The following is a 22,051-nucleotide window of genomic DNA, read 5'->3' as shown; positions in this document are numbered from 1 at the left end:
TGGAAGGCTATCTTGTAAGTGCCAGGAGACAGGCAGGCACAGAGAGCTCTGGGAGCAGCCATCCGGCTGGATGGCTTGAAGGAAGACACTGGAACCTAATTTGAAGGAAGCAAGAGGACAAGAGTTGGGGAGGTTGCATTCAGTGCATATTTCACAGGAGAGACTCAAGTTGTTTTGAAGATCTAAGGAGTTGGTTACATGAAAAATTGAATGAAGGCATTTCAGGGGAGGGGAATAGCGTGAATGAAACCACAGCAGTAAAAACCACAGAGGTAGGAAGTAGCAAGGCAGCCAAATTCCAAATGACCTGGACACCTTGGTCATAATGCTGAGACCAGAGAGAGTGGAAGTGTGGAAAATGAGGCCAGGAAGGCAAAATGGGTCAGGTCATGGAGGGTTTCACATCCCACATGGAGCAGCTTGGGGGGTGGGGGTACTGGGTGGGCCCAAGAACAGAGGTAATTCAACACATGATGCAGGGACAAATGGACATTCACATGCCCGAACATGGAATAACATATGACCCAGAGATTTCACTGCTAGGTTATACCAAACAGAATAGAAGCAAGGACTTATATGCCAAGGACTTATATGCCATGTTCATTCCATTGCAACATTATTCACAATAGCCAAAAGGTGGAAACCACCCAAGTGTTCATCAACAGATGAACAAACACAATGTGGTGCGTATGTAGGTATACAATGGAATACTATTCAGCTCCCAAAGGGAAAGAAATTCTCATACATGCTACAACATGAATGAACTTTGAAAACATTATGCTAAATGAAACAAGCCAGACACAAAAGGACAAATATTGTATGCTGCCACTTAAATGAGCTATCTAGAACAGGCAAATTCATAGAGAATGAAAGTAGATTAGAGGTTAGAGGATAGGCAGGGGACAAGCGGGACTGAGGAGTTATTGCTTAATGGTTACAGAGTTTGTTTTGGGTAATGAGCAAGTTCTGGGAATAGATGGTGGTGATGATTGCACAACAGTGTGAGTGTAGTTAATGGTACTGAATTGCACACTTAAAATCTCGCCATATTCTGACCTTTCCTCCTCTATCCTTTACATGAGTGATTAAGAGAGAGAGCAGTCAAGAGAGTGAGAGAGCACACTTGAAAGACAGCCACAGCTATCAAAAGTGTGAGCTGGAACAGAGGGTGCAAGCTGGGGACAGACAGCAACATGAGCATGTGCTATCCAGGAAGTAAGAGAGGGCGTGTGTGTGAATTGAAGAGACAGACCTGCTGATCAAGCCTGGGATAGCAGGTGCTCAGGGAGGGGGAGACCACCAGTGACAGGAGAGAGAGCTGGAGCATGTGCAGCAAGGATGCGGGCACTTGGGAGAGCCACGGGGAGCCACAGGCAGAAGGAGACTGGTCAAGGGCGAGCAGCCCAGGAGGCAGCAAGAAGGTCAAGAGTGGGGGAGAGAGCTCATTAGAGGGAAATGGAGCTACCAGTCTGGATCAATCACAGCGGGGCAAGAGGGCAAGAGCGGGAGCAAGAGTGAGGGGGAGGATGTGCTCGTATTGGAGAGAGCCAAGACAGAGTGAGGGAGGGTGAGCACACTGAGGATGGGCCCACCCAAGGAGCAGCTCTGAGAACTCAGTGGTGAAAGGGAGCATGGGCACAGGTGTGAGAGAGGGCAGGGACCAGGGGCAGGGAAGGAGTGGGAAAACCAGGGACTGGGGAATCGAAAGCTACTGATTGGGGGTGGGTGGGAGGGGGAGACATGGTTGGGGGCAGTGGTGGGGGATGGGGCCGGGGAAAGTGGGGGGACAGGGAGTTGGCAGGGGAGGGATGGTGGGGAGACCAGGGGGATGGGGGGCGGGGGGAGTGGGGGAGGGGTGGTGGGCGGGGAGACAAAGCCTAGAACTGGAGACAGAAGAAAGGAAAGGCATGCTTGCCCACAGGAGGAGGAGACAGGCGACAAGAGTGTGGGAAGTGCACTGTGCCCACGTGCCCAGGTTGCTGCAGTAAGTCTCTCTCCCCTGCATGGGGAGCAGTGGCTGTCCTGGCCTGTACAGTTTTTCTGTAAAGGAATGCCATGCTCCCTCAAGACTTTTGTCTTATTTCTTAACAAGATTTGAGTGTACACTCTCCACAGTGTCTGCCCTAGCTGCTGCAAAAGGAAAAAAGAAATAGAAATGAGAACCCCCAAACTGAGCAGTACTGGGGAGACAGCAACAGGGCATTAATGATGACTTTGGCTTTTTGCACTAATCATGCTCTCATTAATGTGAAAAATTATGTTTTCTTCCCCTCTTAAATGGGTATACTCTACAAGCAGAGGACTGAATGTCTGTAATGGGATGACAAATACATATTATTTTTCCATGTAGGAAGGAATGGGTAGAAGGAGCAGCCTCTACACAGCCTCTGTTCTAGCTCATGCTTTTGACAGCTGTGGCTGTCTTTCAAGTGTGATCTCTTACTCTCTTGATTGCTCTCTCAATCACATAAAGGATAGAGGAGGGAAGGTCAGGATATGACTAGATTTTAAGTGTGCAATTCAGTATGATTAACTGCACTCACAGAAATAGAACTGAGACTTGATCATCCAGGATGTAGATTATTCTGCCCTCTTAATTTGCTGCCATATTTTCCCATTTTATTTTTTATAAGTACTTCAGTTGAGATTTTCCAGTGTAGAATGAAAAGCAAGAAATGAAACCCAATTCTGGCCAACATTTGGGAAAAGGGAGGTGAGACTTTGAACTAAGAGAAGATGTTGGGATTCTATGGGGTAGTCTGTGTTTGAATGGAACTATCATTTACTGATTTGTTGCTTGATGATCCTTATAATTTCAATTGCACCTCATCTTTACAATTAGTTTTTCAGTTTCTGTGAGATCAGGAATTATACCTCCTACCACTTTTTATGCAGCCTAATTTTCCCTCCCTAGAACATAAGATAAAGTGGATTTTGACAGCGCCAAGACATAGGAAGTACTTGTTGACTTTGCTGCTTAATTGATTCCTGCATCATCATTATCATATAAGCATCCTTAGCAAGTCAGTAGCCATAAGAAGGCCCAGCACTGAGTGCAGCTCAGGACAAAGGGAATTAATTCATGGACAAGCACCTTGCTCTATGGCAGTAAAAGCAGACATATGAACATAAGGAAAACTCACTGCTTAAATAGTAAGGTCAAGAGTGCAGGCCGGGCGTGGTGGCTCACGCTTGTAATCCCAGCACTTTGGGAGGCTGAGGTGGGCGGATCACGAGGTCAGGAGATCCAGACCACGGTGAAACCCTGCCTCTACTAAAAAATACAAAAAATTAGCCGGGCGTGGTGGCGGGCGCCTGTAGTCCCAGCTACTCGGAGAGGCTGAGGCAGGAGAACGGCGTGAACCCGGGAGGCGGAGCTTGCAGTGAGCCGAGAGTGCGCCACTGCACTCCAGCCTGGGCCGGGGCGACAGAGTGAGACTCCGTCTCAAAAAAAAAAAAAAAAAAAAGTGCAGCTTGCAGACTGCTACACTGCCTTGGAAATCATAAGCAACTTGCTGCCTGCCACCTGGGAGTGGCTTGGGTTTCCAGACTCACAGCATTCCTGTCTTTTAGCCTTTACTCACACTTTTTTCAGCCCACAGTGAAATTCCCCCAGTCTGAAGAAGGTAGCCTGAGAAATGATAACCCTGAAACTGAGCAGTATTGGGGAGACAGCGGCAGGATAGTAATGATGACTTTGGCTCTTTGCACTAATCACGCTCTCATTAGTATGAAAAATTATATTTTCTTCACCTATTAAATGGGTATACTCTACAAGCAGATGATTGAATGTGTGTGATGGGGTGACAAACAAATATTATTTTTCCATGTAGGAAGGAATGGGTAGAAGGAACAGCCTCTACAAAGAAATGAGGATTTTTAAGAAAAGCATGGAAAAAGAAAAAAAGAGGAACTTAAACTCAGATCTGGGTGTGCCCCTCCCACCACCCGTTCCTTCTTTCCCAGCCCCTCTCCACTGTCAAGCACACAGCCTCAAGGGAAGGTGCAATTTCCAGTTCTGTATTCAGACCATAGGATGGGCCCTGAAGGAATTTCTGGCCCTCCTTACTGACTGGGATAGGAGGTTCCAGAAGGTTCTGCCATTTCCGTCTTAGGAGAGGCCCTATCTATTGGATCTGGGCAGTGTGAACCAGGCCACAAGAACCACTGCTTACAGAGCACGCAGGATATGCTTGGCACTCTGCTGAGCACCTTACATCATCACTTTTCTTTATGTTCACCACAGCCCATATCCTGTCACATCTAATTGATTAAGAAACAGGTCAGACAGGTGTGACATGCCAGGATTTCCTAGCTAGAAAGTGGCAGAGCCAGGACAAAGCCAAGTCTTTCTGATTCCACAACCTGAGATTTTAACCAGATTGGTCAATATGGTACCCTTCTGAGCGTTCGATACAGAGGGCACTCAGTAAGTACATACCTAATAAAGATGGAGACCTCAAACACACTTGAGCTCTTCTGGCTTTGAAAACTAAACTAAATAAACACTTCAGTTTATTTGATTGCCTTCTGGTTTGCCTCTTTCTCTTATTGTATTCTCTATAGGTTTTTTTTTTGAGACAGAGTCTCGCTTTGTCACCAGGCTGGAGTACGGTGGTGTGATCTCGACTCACTGCAACCTCTGCCTCCTGGGTTCAAGTGATTCTTCTGCCTCAGCCTCCCAAGTAGCTGGAACTACAGGCGCACGCCACCATGCCCAGCTAATTTTTGTATTATAGTGGGGATGGGGTTTCACCATGTTGGCCAGGATGGTCTCAATCTCTTGACCTTGTGATCCGCCCACCTTAGCCTCCCAAAGTGCTGGGATTACAGGTGTAAGCCACCGCACCCGGCCTTCTCTGTAGATTGTTAGTCCTACACCTTTCACTAGGTGGCTGTATAAATATGGACAAATAGTAAATTCTATGATGTTCAGTGTCCCCACCCCAAAGATGAAAAGGCTGATAGGGTGAGAGGTGATCTATGAGATCACTGCTAGAGAGAACGTTATAGGAAGTCTGCCTCCTTTCCTAGTTTTGCCTCCTCTGGCAGAATGAACAGGTCATAGGCTTTAGAATCAACCAGACCTGATCTCAAATCTCACCTAGAGAACCAAGTCTGCCCTGTCCTTCTGAGGGCAGGTGTGTCTTAAGACCTCAGTTCCTAAGTGGTCGGGCATGGCGGCTCATGCCTATAATCCCAGCACTTTGGAAGGTCAAGGCAGGTGGATCGCTCAAAGTCAGGAGTTCAAGACTAGCCTGGCCAACATGGTGAAACCCTGTCTCTACTAAAAATACAAAAATTAGCTGGGTGTGGTGGCGGTCGCCTGTAATCCCAGCTACTCAGGAAGCTGAGGCACAAGAATCGCTTGAACCCGGGAGATGGAGATTGCAGTAAGCTGAGATTGTGCCACTGCACTCCAGCCTGAGTGATAAAGCGAAATTCCAGTCTCAAAAAACAGAGACCTCAGTTCCCAAGTGGCCCCACCACAGACTGGAAAGCTGATGTATATACTGCATAGCCGTCACCTGGTATCCACAGAGGACTGGTTCCAGGAACCCCCTTGGATACCAACATTCATGGAAGCTCAAGTCCCTAATATAAAGTAGCATGATATCTGCATATAACTGACCCACATCCTCCTATATACTTTAAACCATCTCTAGATTACTTATAATACCTCATACAATGTAAATGCTATGCAAATAGTTGTTACACTGTATTGGTTAGGGAATAATGACACGAAAAAAGTGTACATGTTCAGTACAGACACTGTGTTTTTTGAATATTTTCGATCCCGTGGTTGGTTGAATCCATGGTGGAACCCACGGATACAAAAGGCTGACTTTGTGAGCATTCTCTAGTAAGCGTCTGTCAAACCATTCTCTTCTGCCTCTTCCCTCCTAGCATCTGCCTGCCCTTCTGCCATCCGAGTGCTCTGACTGCGCCACACCGCAGGCCATGGAGAATGAGCTGCCAGTCCCGCATACATCTAGCAGTGCCTGTGCCACCAGCAGCACCAGCGGGGCCAGCAGCAGCAGTGGCTGCAACAACAGCAGCAGTGGTGGAAGTGGCCGCCCCACCGGGCCCCAGATTTCTGTGTACAGTGGTATTCCAGACCGGCAGACCGTGCAGGTGAGAGTCTAATTGATCTGGGAATTATACTCCTTAATCGTGTCCAGGCCTAGCAAGGAGGAGGTGCTGGCATGGTCTGGTGGGATAATCTAGATGTGGACTCTAGAACGGGCATATGGGAGTGAGTTCGTAGATACACATTTGTGTATAGTTACAGGGGGTGAAGGATGCAAAATGGCCCAATCAAGGAGTTTAGAGGACACATGTGAAAGTGTAAAGGGCAGACAAGTAACAATAACAAATAATACATGACAAAGACCTGCTCAGCCACAACCCAGACCCACTCTCTAAATGACCATTGCCCGGTGAACCGGTGAAGAACAGATCTCAGTTTTTCAAAGACCAAAAGCCAGAGAGAACCCCCAAATAATCCTTTGTCATTGCAGCTTTTTACCTTCTCCCTTAAAGCAGCAGTTGGCAAATGTCATCCAGAAGGCCTTCCAGGTGGCGGCTCACTGCTCCTAAATGCAGTCAGGGCCATGCACTGCCATCTGCTGCGTGCCTGACACGGTACTAAGCATTTTGCACACTTATCCTTTTGGTTATTATTAGGCACAATTCTGTAGTTGAGAAAACTGGGGCTCAGAGAAGGTAATAACTTGTCCAAGGTCATTTAGGTAAAGACAAAAAAATTGAACCTAACCCTCACCCCAGACCTGTGTTCTTAATCACTACAATGTGTCTTTTTGAAGTTCCCGGATAATACAGGCAGAAAACAGAGACCACGGCTGAGAAGTGTTTACTCCCAGTGACTTTGCTATTACAGTTTGGATATACTAGAAAAGTGACCTCATCCTGCTTTGAACTTAGGCCCAGATAAGGGAACAAGGGAGAACCCACAGCAGACAGTAAGAGGGCCTGAAAACTCGAGTTAAAGAAGATGCCATCAGATACCCTGGACTCTTCCCTCTCCCACTTATTTCTACCTCGTGCTTAGTGAATCCACGTTTCCTGCCCCTACCCTTGCCCCTAGCCCCAGCGCCTGGCCCTGGCCCATCGTGCATGAGGACCTTAGCTCTGATTTCTAGCCATGGCATTCAGATGTACCCACTCCTGCCGCTCATCACAATTCTAGGCAAAAGGAGGTCTGGGGTCCTGCTCTGGCGAGTGAAATCACCCAAGGTTGCACACAGAACCATCCTGGCCTCCTCCTGTCTCCCTTCATTGACATCCTCTCATGAGGAAGGGTCACAGGATCTCAACTATGTGGGCTGGACTGCTGGGGAGGTCACTTTCAGAAGTCTAATAGAAAGGCCTAGGCGAAGGGAATACGGACAGATAATTCTGGGAGAGCAGGAGAGAAAACGAATAGAGTTAAAATAAAACAGGATATCGGAGAGGGGTGTTCACGTCAGAGGAGTGGAATCTGGGGGTAACATGTGGAAGAGTTGGGATGGGGATGTCTGGGGAGACGCCAGAGCCCACGGAGGACCTGCTATAATAACAGGCTGTTTTTACAGAACCCCAAATCTGAGCCAGAGGCTGTTTTGTCCTAGAGCTGTCAGCCCTAGAAGTCACACCAACCTGGGGAAAGCCTGACCTGACCCTGGGCCCCATTGTGGCAAGGCTTGCTCGCCAGGACAGGGTCCAGGGTCAGGAGCTGCCTGTGGCCAGGGATTTAGCAGAGGTAAGGGTAGAAAATAGGGGGAAGCCTGGTCAAGGCCAGTGCAGGGCATCAACTGGGAAGAGATGGCAGGAGGGTGACCAGTGCGAGAAGGGAGGAGAAATGTCTCTGGGACTCACAGGAAGAAGACAGAGGATCTTAGGGCTGGGGAAAGGCACTCGCTGTTCTTTGTTCCTGGGGATGGGGAGGATCAAAGGACAGCCTTTTGTCCTTTCCAGGAGCTTGGCCAATCCCATCAGGAAAGAAGGAATAAGCAGTAAGGCCAGGGAATGAAAGACAGTAGCTAAAAAGAGGGAATGACGGAGAGAAAGAGAGAGAGAGGGGAAGAATAAAAGGGGGCCGGGCACAGTGGCTCACGCCTGTAATCCCAGCATTTTGGGAGGCCAAGGTGGGTAGATTACCTGAGATCAGGAGTTAGAGACCAGCCTGCCAACATGGTGAAACCCCATCTCTACTAAAAATACAAAAAAAATTAGCCAGGTGTGGTGGCAGGCACCTGTAATTCCAGCTCCTTGGGAGGCTGAGGCAGGAGAATCACTTGAACCCAGGAGGCAGAGGTTGCAGTGAGCCGAGATCATGCCATTGCACTCCAGCCTGGGCAACAAGAGCGAAACTCCATCTCAAAAAAAAAAAAAAAAGAATAAAAGGAGAGTGTGCTGTCCCTGTGGCACTGGCCTGCTCTGTAAGGCCCAGGCAACCTTCTTCTAAGGGATTGATGGGACTCTGAGAGGCCGTGGGCAGAGCCTGGGGAGCAGCCCCAGCCTGAAGAAGAAGGCGTTGCCTCCACCTGAGTTTGCCTATGGCTGGCTGTTGCTGAAGCTGGAGTAGGCCCCCTGCTGACTTGGCTCTTCCCTCCACCCCCATTCTTTTCCCTGCCTTATTGAGCTTCACTCTCATCTGAGGCTGCAGAGCGACAGAGGGAGAGGAGCGCCTGACAAGCCTGGTGGAGACCCTTCTGTCTCCCTGAGCCTCCCTACTGCCCAAGAGTTGGTTAAAGCACTGGTGTGCGGCTCTGGTTCTCCTCACCGAGGCAGTGGATGCAGGAGCAGGCTGTGCTGGGGAGGAGCTGCAGAGAGAGGCAAGATAGACAAAGTTAGACTTGATGAAGAAGCTCTGCGAACAGCTGTCCTCCCACTGCCCTAGAGAGTGGCCGCAATTGGCTATGGTGGTGGTCACAGATCTGGGTGTCTCCCGAGCAGTTATGGAGACCTGGGGTGGGCAAGGCATTACTGCCAAAGGGGTGTTCTGTGTGGCAGCTACTAGCCTGGCTCTTCCCCCTCCCTCCCTTCTCAGGTGATCCAGCAGGCCCTGCACAGACAGCCCAGCACGGCCGCTCAGTACCTGCAGCAGATGTACGCCGCCCAGCAGCAGCACCTCATGCTGCAGACCGCGGCGCTCCAGCAGCAGCACCTCAGCAGCGCCCAGCTCCAGAGCCTGGCAGCGGTACAGCAGGTGAGACTTGGGAAGGACCTTGAGGCTGGTGCCAGGTGTCCTGGTTGTGGAAGCGAAAGGGAGAGGAAGCAGGCACCACACCCGTGCTTCACATCCTTCTCTTACCTGCAACCTAAAGAAGTCCTTGTGACACGGGCACTACCGTCATTATCTCCTTTTGGAAGGTGAAGGACAGAGCCCAGGGTCATGCAGCTAGTGACTGGAGTGGCGGAATGCTAGCCCAGGGAAGAAGTGCCGGGGATCCCCTCTCCTAACCACCTTACTGCAGGTCTAGGGAAAGGACTGTGGGTTCCAGGGAGGCGTTCACAAACGAAGGGCACTGCCTGTTTAGCTTGTGTGCCCATTGTTGCTCTCTCTCCTCCTTAGCTGAGAAGAACACATTCATTTATCCATTCAGAAAAACATTTTATGTACCTTCTGCATGCAAAGTTTGTATCAAGCACCGGGTATACTGAGCACCCTGTCTTCTTGGCACTTATAATGGGAGACAGCAAGTAAACAGGAACCAGAATAGCCAAGGAAACAAAATATTTAAATCTCTAAGTTACAATAAGCGCCATGAAAGAGAAGAACAGATTGTTCCGACTGAAGGGCAAAGTAGACAGCCTTGCATTGCATGGTCAGGAAAAGCCTGTCTGCTGGAGTAACACTGGAGCAACACTGGAGCTGACACTTGAAGGATGAGAAGCCGGCCATGGGGAGAAGGGCAGTTTGGACACTCCAGCTCATGTCTGCAAATTCTCTGTGGGGGGCAGTGGCTGGGTGTGATGGCGGTGGCCGGGTGTGATGACGGTGGCCGGGTGTGATGGCGGTGGCCGGGTGTGATGACGGTGGCCGGGTGTGATGGCGGTGGCCGGGTGTGATGGCGGTGGCTGAGTGTGATGATGGCGGCCGGGTGTGATGACGTTGGCCGGGTGTGGTGGTGGTGGCCGGGTGTGATGGCGGTGGCCGGGTGTGATGGCGGTGGCTGGGTGTGATGGTGGTGGCCGGGTGTGATGACGGTGGCCGGGTGTGATGACGGTGGCCGGGTGTGATGGCGGCGGCCGGGTGTGATGATGGCGGCCGGGTGTGATGACGTTGGCCGGGTGTGATGGTGGTGGCCGGGTGTGATGACGGTGGCCGGATGTGATGACGGTGGCCGGGTGTGATGGCGGTGGCTGGGTGTGATGATGGCGGCCAGGTGTGATGACGTTGGCCGGGTGTGATGGCGGTGGCCGGGTGTAGTGGCGGTGGCCGGGTGTGATGGTGGTGGCCGGGTGTGATGGTGGTGGCCGGGTGTGATGGTGGTCGAGTGGAGGGCTCCACACGCCCAAGGTGATGGCCTAAAAGTTGGAGTGCTCAGTGGCAGTGCCTTGCCTTATTCAGTCCTCTCAGCAATCGTATCAGGCAGGTACTGTTACCATCCTCACCTATTCACAGAGGAGGTGGGATGCTTGCTGTGGGCCACACAGAGGCAGGTTGGGGGCTGACCTCCAGAGGCTGTTCTCCTCAACACCAGCCTGCAGCACCTCCTGTGGATGACGAGAGCCCAGGAGTGAGTGGGGGAGGTCTGGGACTCTAGCCAGAGGCGTTTGTTCTTTCCTAGGCAAGCCTGGTAGCCAATAGACAAGGAAGCACTTCAGGCAGCAATGTGTCTGCGCAGGCCCCGGCCCAGTCATCTTCGGTGAGTAGAATGGAGGAGCAGCAGCAGAGTCCACAGCCCCAGGACCAAAACGCCCAAGTTCCCAGACCCAGTTGTGGTGAATCCGTGGCCATGTGGCATCATGCCTGGAATCTATTGCTCTTACCGGGAAGAAAAAGAAAAGGGCGCGTCTCTTTCTGACCTTTAGGTTAGTAACTCCCTGCCATCCCCCCAGTGTCAGGGCTCTCCGTGGATAGCTCAGTTCTCTCAACGTGGGATCCCCCTGCAGCTCTGCACCAAGGTCAGCGATGGGACAGGGCTGGGGAATGCTCCAAAGCCAAGGACCACAGATGGTCCTGAAGGAGGCTGAATAAACCAAGGAGCAAAAGGGGGTGGGGTAAGAAATGGATGAGGGGGACACAGCTCACCAGCAGAACCTCCTATCTCCTACCGCACATGTCTCTCCCATCAGATCAACCTGGCAGCCTCCCCAGCAGCAGCCCAGCTCCTCAACCGGGCCCAGAGCGTGAACTCTGCAGCAGCCTCGGGCCTCGCTCAGCAGGCTGTGCTCTTGGGCAACACGTCTTCCCCAGCCCTGACTGCAAGCCAAGCACAGATGTATCTGAGGGCACAGATGGTGAGTACCCATGGCCAGGGCCATGGCTCAGGGGCACCAGGAGGACAGAGGCAGAGAAGCTGGGAGCTGGGAGCTGGAGAAGGGTGGGGAGGAAGCACTAGGGGAAGGGGCAGGAGATAAGGGGTGGGATAAAGAAGGGCGCCTGGAAGGCTGAGTGGGAGCTTTGGTACAGCCTTGAGGAGTCATGAAGAGTGGGGCTCCAGGCTGAAACAGAGAAAGTTACCTGCGATACCACCTTTCCTTCTCCTCCTAGAGTGAAACAGAAGTGTCCCCTTATCAGAAACTCCTCAAAATTAATCAGGATGGGCAGAGTGGTTCATGCCCAGCTTGTCCTGGACACCCAGACATCCATGTACTCGACAGAAATGGGGTCTTCCCCTTCCCACCATCCTTACAAGGACTGGCCACCTCTAACTCAAGGGCCAAAGATGGTTTCCAGCTTCAGCGTGCCTCCATTGCCCTCCCAGCAGCCCCCATTCTAATCAGGGTCAGGTGAGCTTGTTTGGGCAGGATATACTCAGGATAGCACCAGCTCTTTCCTTTGCACCTGTCCCTGAGGGGCGCAAAGGTCCTTAGGAGCCTACCAGGTCCCTAAGATTTAGGAGAATGCCCTGGGAAAATGGCAGCATAGTCCCTGGGTGGCAGTAGCATGCAGCCCCAGCTAGGGCTCAGTCACTGTGGGTCGTGTCTCTTACCTCCCATTCTGAAGTCTGCTCCTTCGGGCTCTTGACACACTATCCTGAAGATAACACAGTCCCACCCCTCCCTTTGCTCTTAGGGCCAGGACGTGACCCTCGGAGCTTGTCTGGTCTTGCTCCCACACATTTGTTCTTGGCTCCGAGTTCATCATTGGAGGCGCATCTCCATCCCCAGGGAACAGCCTCTTAGACACAAGGCATGAAATAGACTTCCATCTCCTAGGGAACTGGACAGCCACACTGTGATGCTGCTGCCCAAAGCTGACTGTGTCTGCAGGTTGCTTGTCCCTATGTCCTACTCCACTGGGGTCGTGACGCCTGCCTGTCTGCCTCCCTCCCCAGAGCAGGGCATACACCCGCAGAGGAACAAGCACAGCTGCGCTATGGCAGAGTTCTAGGGAAAGCACCGTGTCAAGGCAGCAGCACGTCCACACTGACACAGAGCTAGACTCCCACGGAGGTCGAGGTGTCATGCAGAGAACACCATGGATCCTGCACCCCGCAGGATGGGATTCAGACATGAGGACGGCTCCAGGCAGTCCGCTTCCTCTGCTGTTGTTGTCTCTAGGCCCCTCTGAATCTAACTTTGACTAGAAAATGACCAAAAGGATACATCGAACTTGATCCCCTGGAGGGCAGTCTCGTCTTGGCTCAGCCCCGGGTTCAGCAGTGGGTTAGACCTGGAAGGTGGTCCTAGGGCATCCATCTCGCTTCCCAGGATGCTGAGGAGGTGGTGGCTTCCGCGTATCCTGGGGATATCGGTCTCCTCTAGGATGAGCCCCTCACAGAGGGTTCCGAAGGGAACTCGGCTTTGGTGTAGCCCCAGAGCAGCTCTCCCCACCCACCCCTGCACCCAGCCTGGGTCAGGACACAACGAGCCTCTAGAGAAAGGCAGGCGCTCCCCTTGGACTCCCCCTTCCTTTCTGCTTCTACTGTCCTGCCCTTCCTCATAGCCGCTTCTGGGCTAAACAGTTGTGTCCTGTGGCTGAGTCCACATCGAGCAGGTAAAAGGCGCCTCGTTTCCTGTGATTCCAGGCCCAGCCAGGTAACCTGGTGCAGGTAGCTAGGAGCCTAGGCGGCACTGTTCCTTTGTCCCCTCAGCTCATCTTCACGCCCACGGCCACCGTCGCTACTGTGCAGCCTGAGCTCGGCACTGGCTCCCCCGCCCGGCCCCCCACCCCCGCCCAGGTGAGGACTCCATGCTTGTGGGAGGGCAGGGGGGTGGGCACCCCTGTAGAGGGGCACTGATACTGGGGAGGGGCACAAGGAGAGGCCGGGATCAGCTAGGAAAGCAGGCGGGAGACAGGACACCCCAATGCCCTCAGGCCTGCGCGTCTACCCCGTTCCAGAAGGCCTCGGCCCCTCCTGGCTCTGTTTCATTCCCTCAAACACAGGTCAGGAGCCAGAGGGCAGCCTGCTGAGGCCAGCATGGTTGCCAGGGAGGGGTGGGCTGTGCTACCCTCCATACTTTACACCTGCCCCAGGATAGCTGGTCTGGCTACTGCTGCTTCATAAGTGGAAAGTCCCGCTCCAGTTACACACGGTAGCGCTGCTAGGACCCGAGAAATATGGCATGGAAGAGGGAGCAGAGACGTGTCCTGCGCTGCTAGGAGCGCACAGATACTACTGTGGCTGGGAAGATTCTGTGGTCAGCCGGGGAAGGAACCCCTACCACTCGCATCTCCCCATCGTCATCTACGGAATGGGGAGGGCGATGGGACAGGGCTGGTAGCCGGATTTTCAGAGTCTGGCACAGCCTCCCTGTGTCCAGCAGAGGGCGCCAGGGACCAGGCTGAGTAAGCGTGCCGGCCGTCTTGGAAGGGCCGGTGGCAGCCTTATTCTGAGACAAGATACTTGCCTGGTGGCCTTCCTGGTCAGTTAACTTCCACTTTTGCCCTGGCCTTTTCCCGTGTGGGAAGCCCCATGCTCCCCCTCGCTGGGAATTATTTCTGGGTGGTGTGCATCCAATCCTGAAAGTGCTGGGGAGGAGGGAGGGCAACAGAAGGGACAGAACCCGGCCTCCCCACCCCTGCCCGCCCAGCTGGGCAGCAGGTCCTTCTCAGAACTCAGCCTCTTCTGCTGCTGGATGCAGTCACAGCGAACCCTCTGGCCCTCTTTAGCAACTCCACGTGCTTCTGGTTCCTCTTCTAGCCCCTAACACATTCTCTCTCTCTGATTTGACAACCTCCCGTTCTATTCAGCCATTCCTGGATCCATCCCTCTCTCCCTCTTAGTTGTATACTGGCATTGCTCCTACCACATTGTCTGGACTCCCACAGACCCCTCTTTTCCAGGTACAGAACTTGACCCTCCGAACACAGCAGACACCAGCGGCAGCAGCCTCGGGCCCCACCCCCACTCAGCCTGTCCTGCCCAGCTCGGCCCTGAAACCCACGCCAGGCGGTAGCCAGCCTCTGCCTACCCCAGCACAGAGCAGAAATACTGCTCAGGCTTCCCCCGCAGGTGCCAAGCCTGGCATAGCTGACAGTGTGATGGAGCCACTCAAGAAAGGAGATGGCAACAGCAGTGTGCCAGGGGGCATGGAGGGCCGGGCTGGGCTCAGCCGGACGGTTCCTGCTGTGGCTGCCCACCCCCTCATTGCACCAGGTAAGGTCTTCAGGAAGCAGGAATCCTTTCCCAGAAAACTCAGGGCCGTGAGTCAGGAGGAGACTTTCAGACTTTCCTTTTTCCCGTGGATTTGCAAAGATACCAGCCATGGGTCTCTCTCTCCTCCCTCCCTATCTCGAAGTGTCCATCAGCTCCTGGCTCTGTGCCATGCTTCTGGCCTAACTTTACGCAGGGCAGCCATGTTGGTTGGAATAAAGGAGTCCTTCTGCACAGTAGGCACAGCGATGAATCGAGGTACACAGCCACAGCTCTGGAGCTGTGGGCACAATCTGGAGTGGCTGGAGGCAGGCAGTTGAACTATTTTGGAACTCTCCGAGACTCAGCAAAAAGGCCAGGGGCTAGCCAGAAGCATGTAAGAACCAGACAGAGAGATGGGAATGTAGGAAGTTTATTTTTTCTCATCATTCAGCAAGCATTTGTTGATTAGTATTTGCCAATCATGTTGCCAATTCTAGGTGTGCAGAGATAAATGAGACGCAGGTCCTGCCCTCCACAGTCTAGCTGGGGAGACAGATGAGTACAGTGCATATGCCATAATAGATCTAAGCTCTGAACACTGTCAGAACAGAGGAGCTATCTGGCCTTGAGGAGAGGAGCTAGGAAAGGCTTGCTAGTGAGGGTGACACTTGAGAATAAATCCAGGAGCTTGCTCGTGAGGCAGGTCCGATGAATCCACATGCCCTGCTAGACCCCTTTCCCTGCCTACTGAAACTCTCCCAGCGCTGCCCATTGTAGGCAATCTTTAATGGGAAAATCTGCCAAGAGCCCAAGAAGCCAGGCCTATCAGTCTAGGGAACAAGACCACGCTGTTTTACCATAGAAATAAATAGAGTGGCGAAGCACATGGCTTTGCATTAAAGAGAGAGTCACTCTGATCGCATCCCTGAGACAACCACTAACCTGAGTCCTCTCTCAAACCATTTTACCATCCAGTCGAATCGGCGGGTTTTTTTCTTGAGAAAATACATCAAAAATATATCTCAATACATCTTTGTCAAAATAGGATAGGATTTGTTTTTCCCCCTAAAGGCGTGTGCAGTCAAAAGAAGGGAACCAGATATAGAAGCAAATCCATTCCACTTCATAAATTCTATTTTAGGACTAAGTACCAGGCACAGTGTGGGCACAGATGGTCAGCTGCCTGCCAGGCAGAATGGGTCAGAGACGCTGTCCCTCAGAGGACATGGCACATGAGCCTTGCAGCACGAGCATGTGACCCAACAGACAGCGCAGGGAAGGTTCCCAGGCAGAGAAGAGCAAAGCAGCGCACATGGCACTGAGTTAGGAGGAAACGGGGTCAAAATCCATCATTCACCTTCTTGAGGCTTCAGAAATCACCCAGGGGCAAAGGGTCAGTCGCTGCATTCCAGTGGTCACTGCTGAGCCAAGAAAGGCGCCTCCCCACGGAGGCCTCACGGCCCTGTGGCTTCAGATATTTCTCACTGTCTGGCATGGCTTTCTCCAGAAAGTGGCCCAGCCTCTTCCTTTTATGGAAAAAGAAAGTGAGGCTCAGAAGGGTAGACTGGGGGCTCTTTCAATGCGTTGAAAGCAGCTTGGACTAGAGCTGAGACCCCAGATGAGCACTTCTTCTAGTTTCTCATTCAATCTGCATGCCCTGGAGGACCATCTGCGTTTCAGGCCTTCCTGAGAACCCCCTTCCGGCCCAGGCCGAAATGTAACCTCTCTCTAAATCTAAGCCAGCCCCCCAAGTTCTAACACTGTTCAAAAGAAAGACTAGTTCTTGGGTTCCTCCTAAGGCTGCTAGGCAACTCAGTTCTCAAGAAAACTGGACAGAAACGGGACCAGCACTCACAGGATGTCCGTCGTGTGCTAGATAATGTGCCCTGCATTGTATGCATCGCGCTTCTTTAAACCCTGGAAAGATCCCTGTCCGGTAGGTGTCTTTATCCATTTTACAGATGAGCAAACTGAAGCTCAGAGAGGTTCTCCAGGAGCTTACTACATCCACCACGCACTCAAAGTCACCTAAGTAGCAAGTGGCAGGACTGGGGGCCATAGCTGGCCGAGTCAAACACTGTTCTTCATCTCAAGCCAGATTGTCCCTCTCAGTTCTTACAGTAATCTGGGGCCTCCTCAGCCTTTCCTGTTTCTGATCCAAAGCTGAAAGAGTCTGGGGGGTCTAAGCCTATTCAGGGTTTGCAGAGTCTGGTGGAGACCCCGTGTAAAGGTAAACACCAGCAGGTAACAGGCTTGAGGCCCAAGGGCCTAAGGCTAACAGTGCCTGGCTAGAATGCAGTACAGAGACCAGTGGCTCCACAGAACTTTCTATGGAGCAGCTGTGAGCTGCAGTCCCACAAAGAACCTCTCCCCAGAGACACAAAGCAGTGGGCCTGCATTGTTCCTGCCTCCCACCATCCTGTTCATTCTTCCTCTCTCCCACCCCTTCCTCTCTGTGAGCGCAGAGATTGCACTCCCCCACTCCCACCTCCCAGATGGAAGGCAGCTGGGGAGTTTTAGTAGAGGAAGATCCTCTCAGGGCCTCTGGACAAAGAAGACTGAAATCATTCTTAGGACCTAGCGCAGGGCAGCCAGGAGCAGCACCTGTCTTGGGCTACACAGTTCCCTGGGCAGAGGTGACTTCTGGCCTCCTGCCCAGCCAACCCACTGTCAATGAACCAAGGGATCTGAGAGCAGAAGAGCGTGCTTGAGCGCGCGCGTGTGCGTGTGTGCGTGTGTGTGTCTGGGAGAAAGGGAGCGAGCGCACACACATTTTTTGTTTGTTATTGGAGCATTTTTTGAGCTGGCTGGCTGGCTGCCCCCAGGGAAAGTAACCAGTGGAGACTCGCAGTGGGGCAGTAGGAGGGGGTATGGCAGAGAGGAATGTGTTCTCCTGGGGGCTGTTTCCTCCCAGAGCAGGCAGACCTTCCAGTCCCAGCTGGGACTGCTCCCACTGACAGCTGTTTGGGGGCAAATCCCCTCCCCCATGGCAAGCTCCCTGCTGTTCCTGCTCCTGTCACCTTGGCAACCGGCTTCTTTAGGCTCTGCAAATAGAAAAGGTCCCTTATGCCAAGAATAGGGGTGGGGGAGCAGCGGGGGGAGGGGAGTAAGGGGCGGAGAACAGAGCCTAAGAGGTTGGGCTTTGGAGGGGAAGGAGAAGGGCCTGGCTTGCCCTTCTTACTGACATGAGGACTGAGCAACGGAGGGCAGAAGAGAGGCAGGCAGCAGGGGTCCCCTGGGCCTGGCCTTCAGGGAAGCCGAGTCCTAAGGGACTGGGCCACAGCCCCAGATAGGAGACTTGGTTCTTGGAGTCCTCATTCTAGTGGATAAACTCCAGGCTTTGGGTGCACACTCAGGCCCAAAGGTGAGGAGAAAGTTGCTGACCGGGAGGGATACGCCGTGTGATAAAAGGGAACTGTTGGGTTGTTGAAACGCCGGGGCCCTTTCACCCAGTTGGGCCTCCAGATGCCAGGTCTTTGTTCTGCATCCTCAGCCCGCCTCAGGTCTCAGCTGAGGAGCGAGAACTCTGCTGGAAGGCCACACAGCTGCTTTGTTTGAACACAGAGAGCGTTTTGTGCAGGGGGCAGTGATTTCTGTCTGTGATAGGCTGGACAATGCGATGTTGCTGATTCTCGGATTCTTGGGTACCCTATTTCCCTCCCAAAGCAGCCTCCAAACTGCAAGCACACTTTTACTTAGGGAATCCAATAAAAACCAAAGCCTACAGGTGGGACTGTCATCTGCTAGAAATCCCCAACGATTTTGATGTTAAAATCATGGAGCCAGCCATGAAGGTCATTTCAGCTATCCACTGTAGCACCAAATCTGGATAACTAAGCATCTTTTTTTATGTTGGGAGAAAAATCCAAATGATATCGGCTATCAGTGGAGGAGCTTTATACTTTGCTTAACATCTTTGACTGTGTGTATGAGCCTGTGCGCATGTATGTGTGAGAGGGAAAGACTGACACACAAAGGGACTTGGCCTTGGTGGACTTTTCTTCTTTCCCGAAATTCTTCATCTAGGCTTCTGTTAGACTATTTCCCTGGTTGCTGTGGGCTAATAGTAATAATTACCAGTTAATGAACAGCCATATTCCATGTACTGCACTAAATGCTTTACCTACATATCTCACTTAATCTTAACAGTGATTATTCCATTTCACAAATGAAAGAGGTATGGCTCAGAGTCACTGTCATCCCCAAACCATTTGTCCCTTTAATTATGTAGTTCAACAGATACTCATTTAGCACCTCTTATGTGCCAAACATTACGCTGAACACTATGGGTGTTAAAGAGATGAACAAGAGTTTAAATTCTAATGGGAGCTGCAGAAATTTGAGTTGTGCTTTGAAAAATGAGTAAGTTTCAAGAATGGAACAGAAGGAGGAGTATCTCAGCTGGCCCTGGGAAGCACCTAAGCCCAGAGTGGCTGTGTGCGCGTGTGACCATCTGTGTGTGTAAGTGGGACCCTCCTTCCTTTTCCCTTGCCCTCTGCCATTAGCTGTGGGTCTCCTAAAACTCAGTCCTGTGCCCGTGTGTTTCACTCACAGAGGAGTTTATCGGCTCATACCTTTCAGACATCCACCACCTGTCTGCCAGTGACTTCCTAATACACATCCATCCCTGTCTTCCTCTCTTCTCCCCATACATTTCAGCTGTCTATAGATAGACATCACTTCACTGCATAAAAGGTTTTTCTTAATCTGGAGAAGTTATAAAACAAAAACCCTGCATCTTCCTCTCTGGAAAGGCCCCCTCTACCAGTTTCCTGAGCACTGTCCACAATTGCGAGGTCCTCCTGCACCCCAGACTCACAGAGTTATTTTGACTTCCCATTCGGGTGACAGGTAGTATTTTTAAAGTAATTACCATTTACTGAGCATCTAATAGGCATTGAGCAAAGGCAGTGAACCTCTTTGTGGTTTAAACAAAATATTCCATTTGATACTAACAACTATGTGGTATGTAGCACCATTTACAGAACAGCAAGTCTAGATCCAGAGAGGTTAAGCAATTTATCTAAGATTGCACAGCCTGTTGGTGTCAGAGCCACCAGGGAGGCAGAGCGCTACAGTGGGAAAAGCAGTGGGCTTCGGAGTTAACCTGGTTTCAGACCCCAGTTTCATCACCTATTAGCTTAATGACTATGATCAAGTTACTTAAGCTCTGTAAACCTCCATTTCCCCATCTGTAAAACAGAGGTGATTATACTTCCTATGGGCTGTAAATGACTGAGATGGCCTGCGCAGGTGACCGGCACAGAGAAAGCCCTCCCTCATTCCCACGCTCCATCGCCACCCAGCTTATCACCAGTTTGTCACCACGTTCTGATGAGACTTCCTCTTGTTTTGGCTTCCTGCTTTGCTTAAGGCCTGCTGATGGGATGAGGCTTAACTGATCACCAGGATCTCCTACTCACCACTGCTAGAATTATCTCCCTCAGAGACTATTATTTCCTTCTTGTTTAAAAACCTTCACTGTGGCCAGGTACGGTGGCTCACGCCTGTAATCTCAGCCCTTTGGGAGGCCGAGACAGGCGGATCGCTTGAGGTCAGGAGTTTGACACCAGCCTGGCCAACATGGTGAAACCCTATCTCTACTAAAACTACAAAAATTAGCCGGCTGTGGTGGTTCATGCCTGTAATCCCAGCTACTTGGAAGGCTGAGGCAGGAGAATTGCTTGAACCTGGGAGGTGGAGGTTGCAGTGAGCCGAGATCATGCCATTGCACTCCAGCCTGGGCGTCAAAAGCGAAACTCCATCTCAAAAAAAAAAAAAAAAAAAAAAAAACCTTCACTGTGTCTTTATGTCCTCCTTGATCAGCCGGAATGCCTAGTCTATAGTAAGGGCTCACTCAATATCATGTTAATGACTTCTGACTGACTATCTGACTTCATGGGGGACCTTCAAGACCCTCCCCCACTGTCCACTGCACCTCTCTGACTGTTCGTGGTGTCCTCAGGCAGATGCTCTGTTATGGCCAAGCAAATATGCTGTTGTCTCTTCTCTCCGACCCCTACCCCTTTGTGACTTTCTTGGCCTGTCATATGCCCTTTCCCTCCCTGCCTTCTGGCATAACAATCCCTTTTTGTTGTCTATACCTCCAAGATTGCCTCCGGTATTCTCAACTGCCTGCAACTAATAATACTCCTAGGCTTGCTGTACTCGCTCGTCCTTACTGACTTCTGTTATTCACTTGGCCATCAGCATTTTTGACCTTTTTTGTCCTTACTGACTTGTGTTATTCACTTGGCCATCAGCATCTTGTAATATGCAAGGCACCTGTCAAACGAAGTCAAGTTCCCCTTCACTTACTGCATTGTACAAGTCACTTGGAAACTACTCTCAGTTCTTGCTTGTAAAATAAAAACACTTCTCAATTGCCTCATGGCCTTCTTGTTAGAAATAAATTAGATTTAAATGATAAAAATTCTTTGAGAAGTTCAAAGCAACACACAGATAACAGGTAGTATTTTAAGAATAGCTACCATTTACTGAGCATCTAGTAGGTACCAAGTGTTGAGCAAAGGCAGTGAATCTCTTTGTGGTTTAAACAAAATATTCCATTTGATACTAACAACTATGTGGTATGTGTCACCATTTACAGAACAGCAAGTCAAGATACAGAGAGGTTGAGCAATTTATCTAAGATTGCACAGCCTATCAGCGTCAGAGCCAAGATTTAAACCCAGCTCTGACTGACTCTAAAACCCATGCCTTTATCCACTTATGCTATCCTGCCATCCTCTGCCAAGGGCAGGGCAGGGGCAGAGATGCAGATAACAGTTTCTTTTATGATGCTGCAAGCTGCCTAGCAAAGAATCCGGTACACGGCAAGTATTTGGTAGTTTTTCCAGAGGGCTGCAGAGCAGGCCTGAAAACCGTCAAGCATAATCAGACCATCACAGAGTGCCCCTGCAGCTGGCAACCCAACACCGTTTTATAAGTTCCTTACAGGGAAACTTCCCTTAGCTCTACTTCCCCTCTCAAACTCCCCCGGACCCCAAGCCAAGGGAATGCATGATGGAAAATTTGTGTGGCTATTGCTTTAGGGTTTTCTAAAAGGAGCTTCCTTGTCTATTCTTGTGTATGCAGAGCACTGACCTCTAGAGCTAACCCCAACCTTAGTTACCTCCTGAAGCCTAATCACATGAGACATCTTTAGGGATAATCAGCCCCTAGAAGGTGCTAGCATAACTTAGACCCAGCCAAAAACTGCCTCCTTTCTGACTCCTCTCTCTTAGACACCTTGGCTTTCAACTATGCATGATGCCCTGGAGATCCTTGAATTCACC

The 22,051-nt window shown here is 51.2% G+C and overlaps 1 protein-coding gene across 6 annotated transcripts in view; it reads left to right on the top strand.

Annotated features, from left to right (window-relative positions):
- Positions 1-22,051, top strand: part of PHC2 (polyhomeotic homolog 2) — a 154,945-nt gene that overhangs the window by 96,712 nt on the left and 36,182 nt on the right. For 3 of the 6 annotated variants that reach the window (XM_058443461.1, XM_058443463.1, XM_058443462.1), the window contains 6 exons: positions 5,908-6,135; positions 9,053-9,211; positions 10,797-10,874; positions 11,305-11,469; positions 13,203-13,355; positions 14,462-14,774. In XM_058443461.1, the coding sequence (XP_058299444.1) occupies positions 5,908-6,135; positions 9,053-9,211; positions 10,797-10,874; positions 11,305-11,469; positions 13,203-13,355; positions 14,462-14,774 (1,096 nt within the window). The remainder of the gene's footprint in view (positions 1-5,907; positions 6,136-9,052; positions 9,212-10,796; positions 10,875-11,304; positions 11,470-13,202; positions 13,356-14,461; positions 14,775-22,051) is intronic. The other 3 variants (XM_032160169.2, XM_032160171.2, XM_032160170.2) reach the window with 2 other exon arrangements.

Source organism: Hylobates moloch, unplaced genomic scaffold (genome assembly GCF_009828535.3).
Source record: "Hylobates moloch isolate HMO894 unplaced genomic scaffold, HMol_V3 SCAFFOLD_8, whole genome shotgun sequence".
In the NCBI taxonomy this organism is placed as follows: domain Eukaryota; kingdom Metazoa; phylum Chordata; class Mammalia; order Primates; family Hylobatidae; genus Hylobates; species Hylobates moloch.
This window is presented reverse-complemented; position numbering and strand designations above follow the sequence as displayed.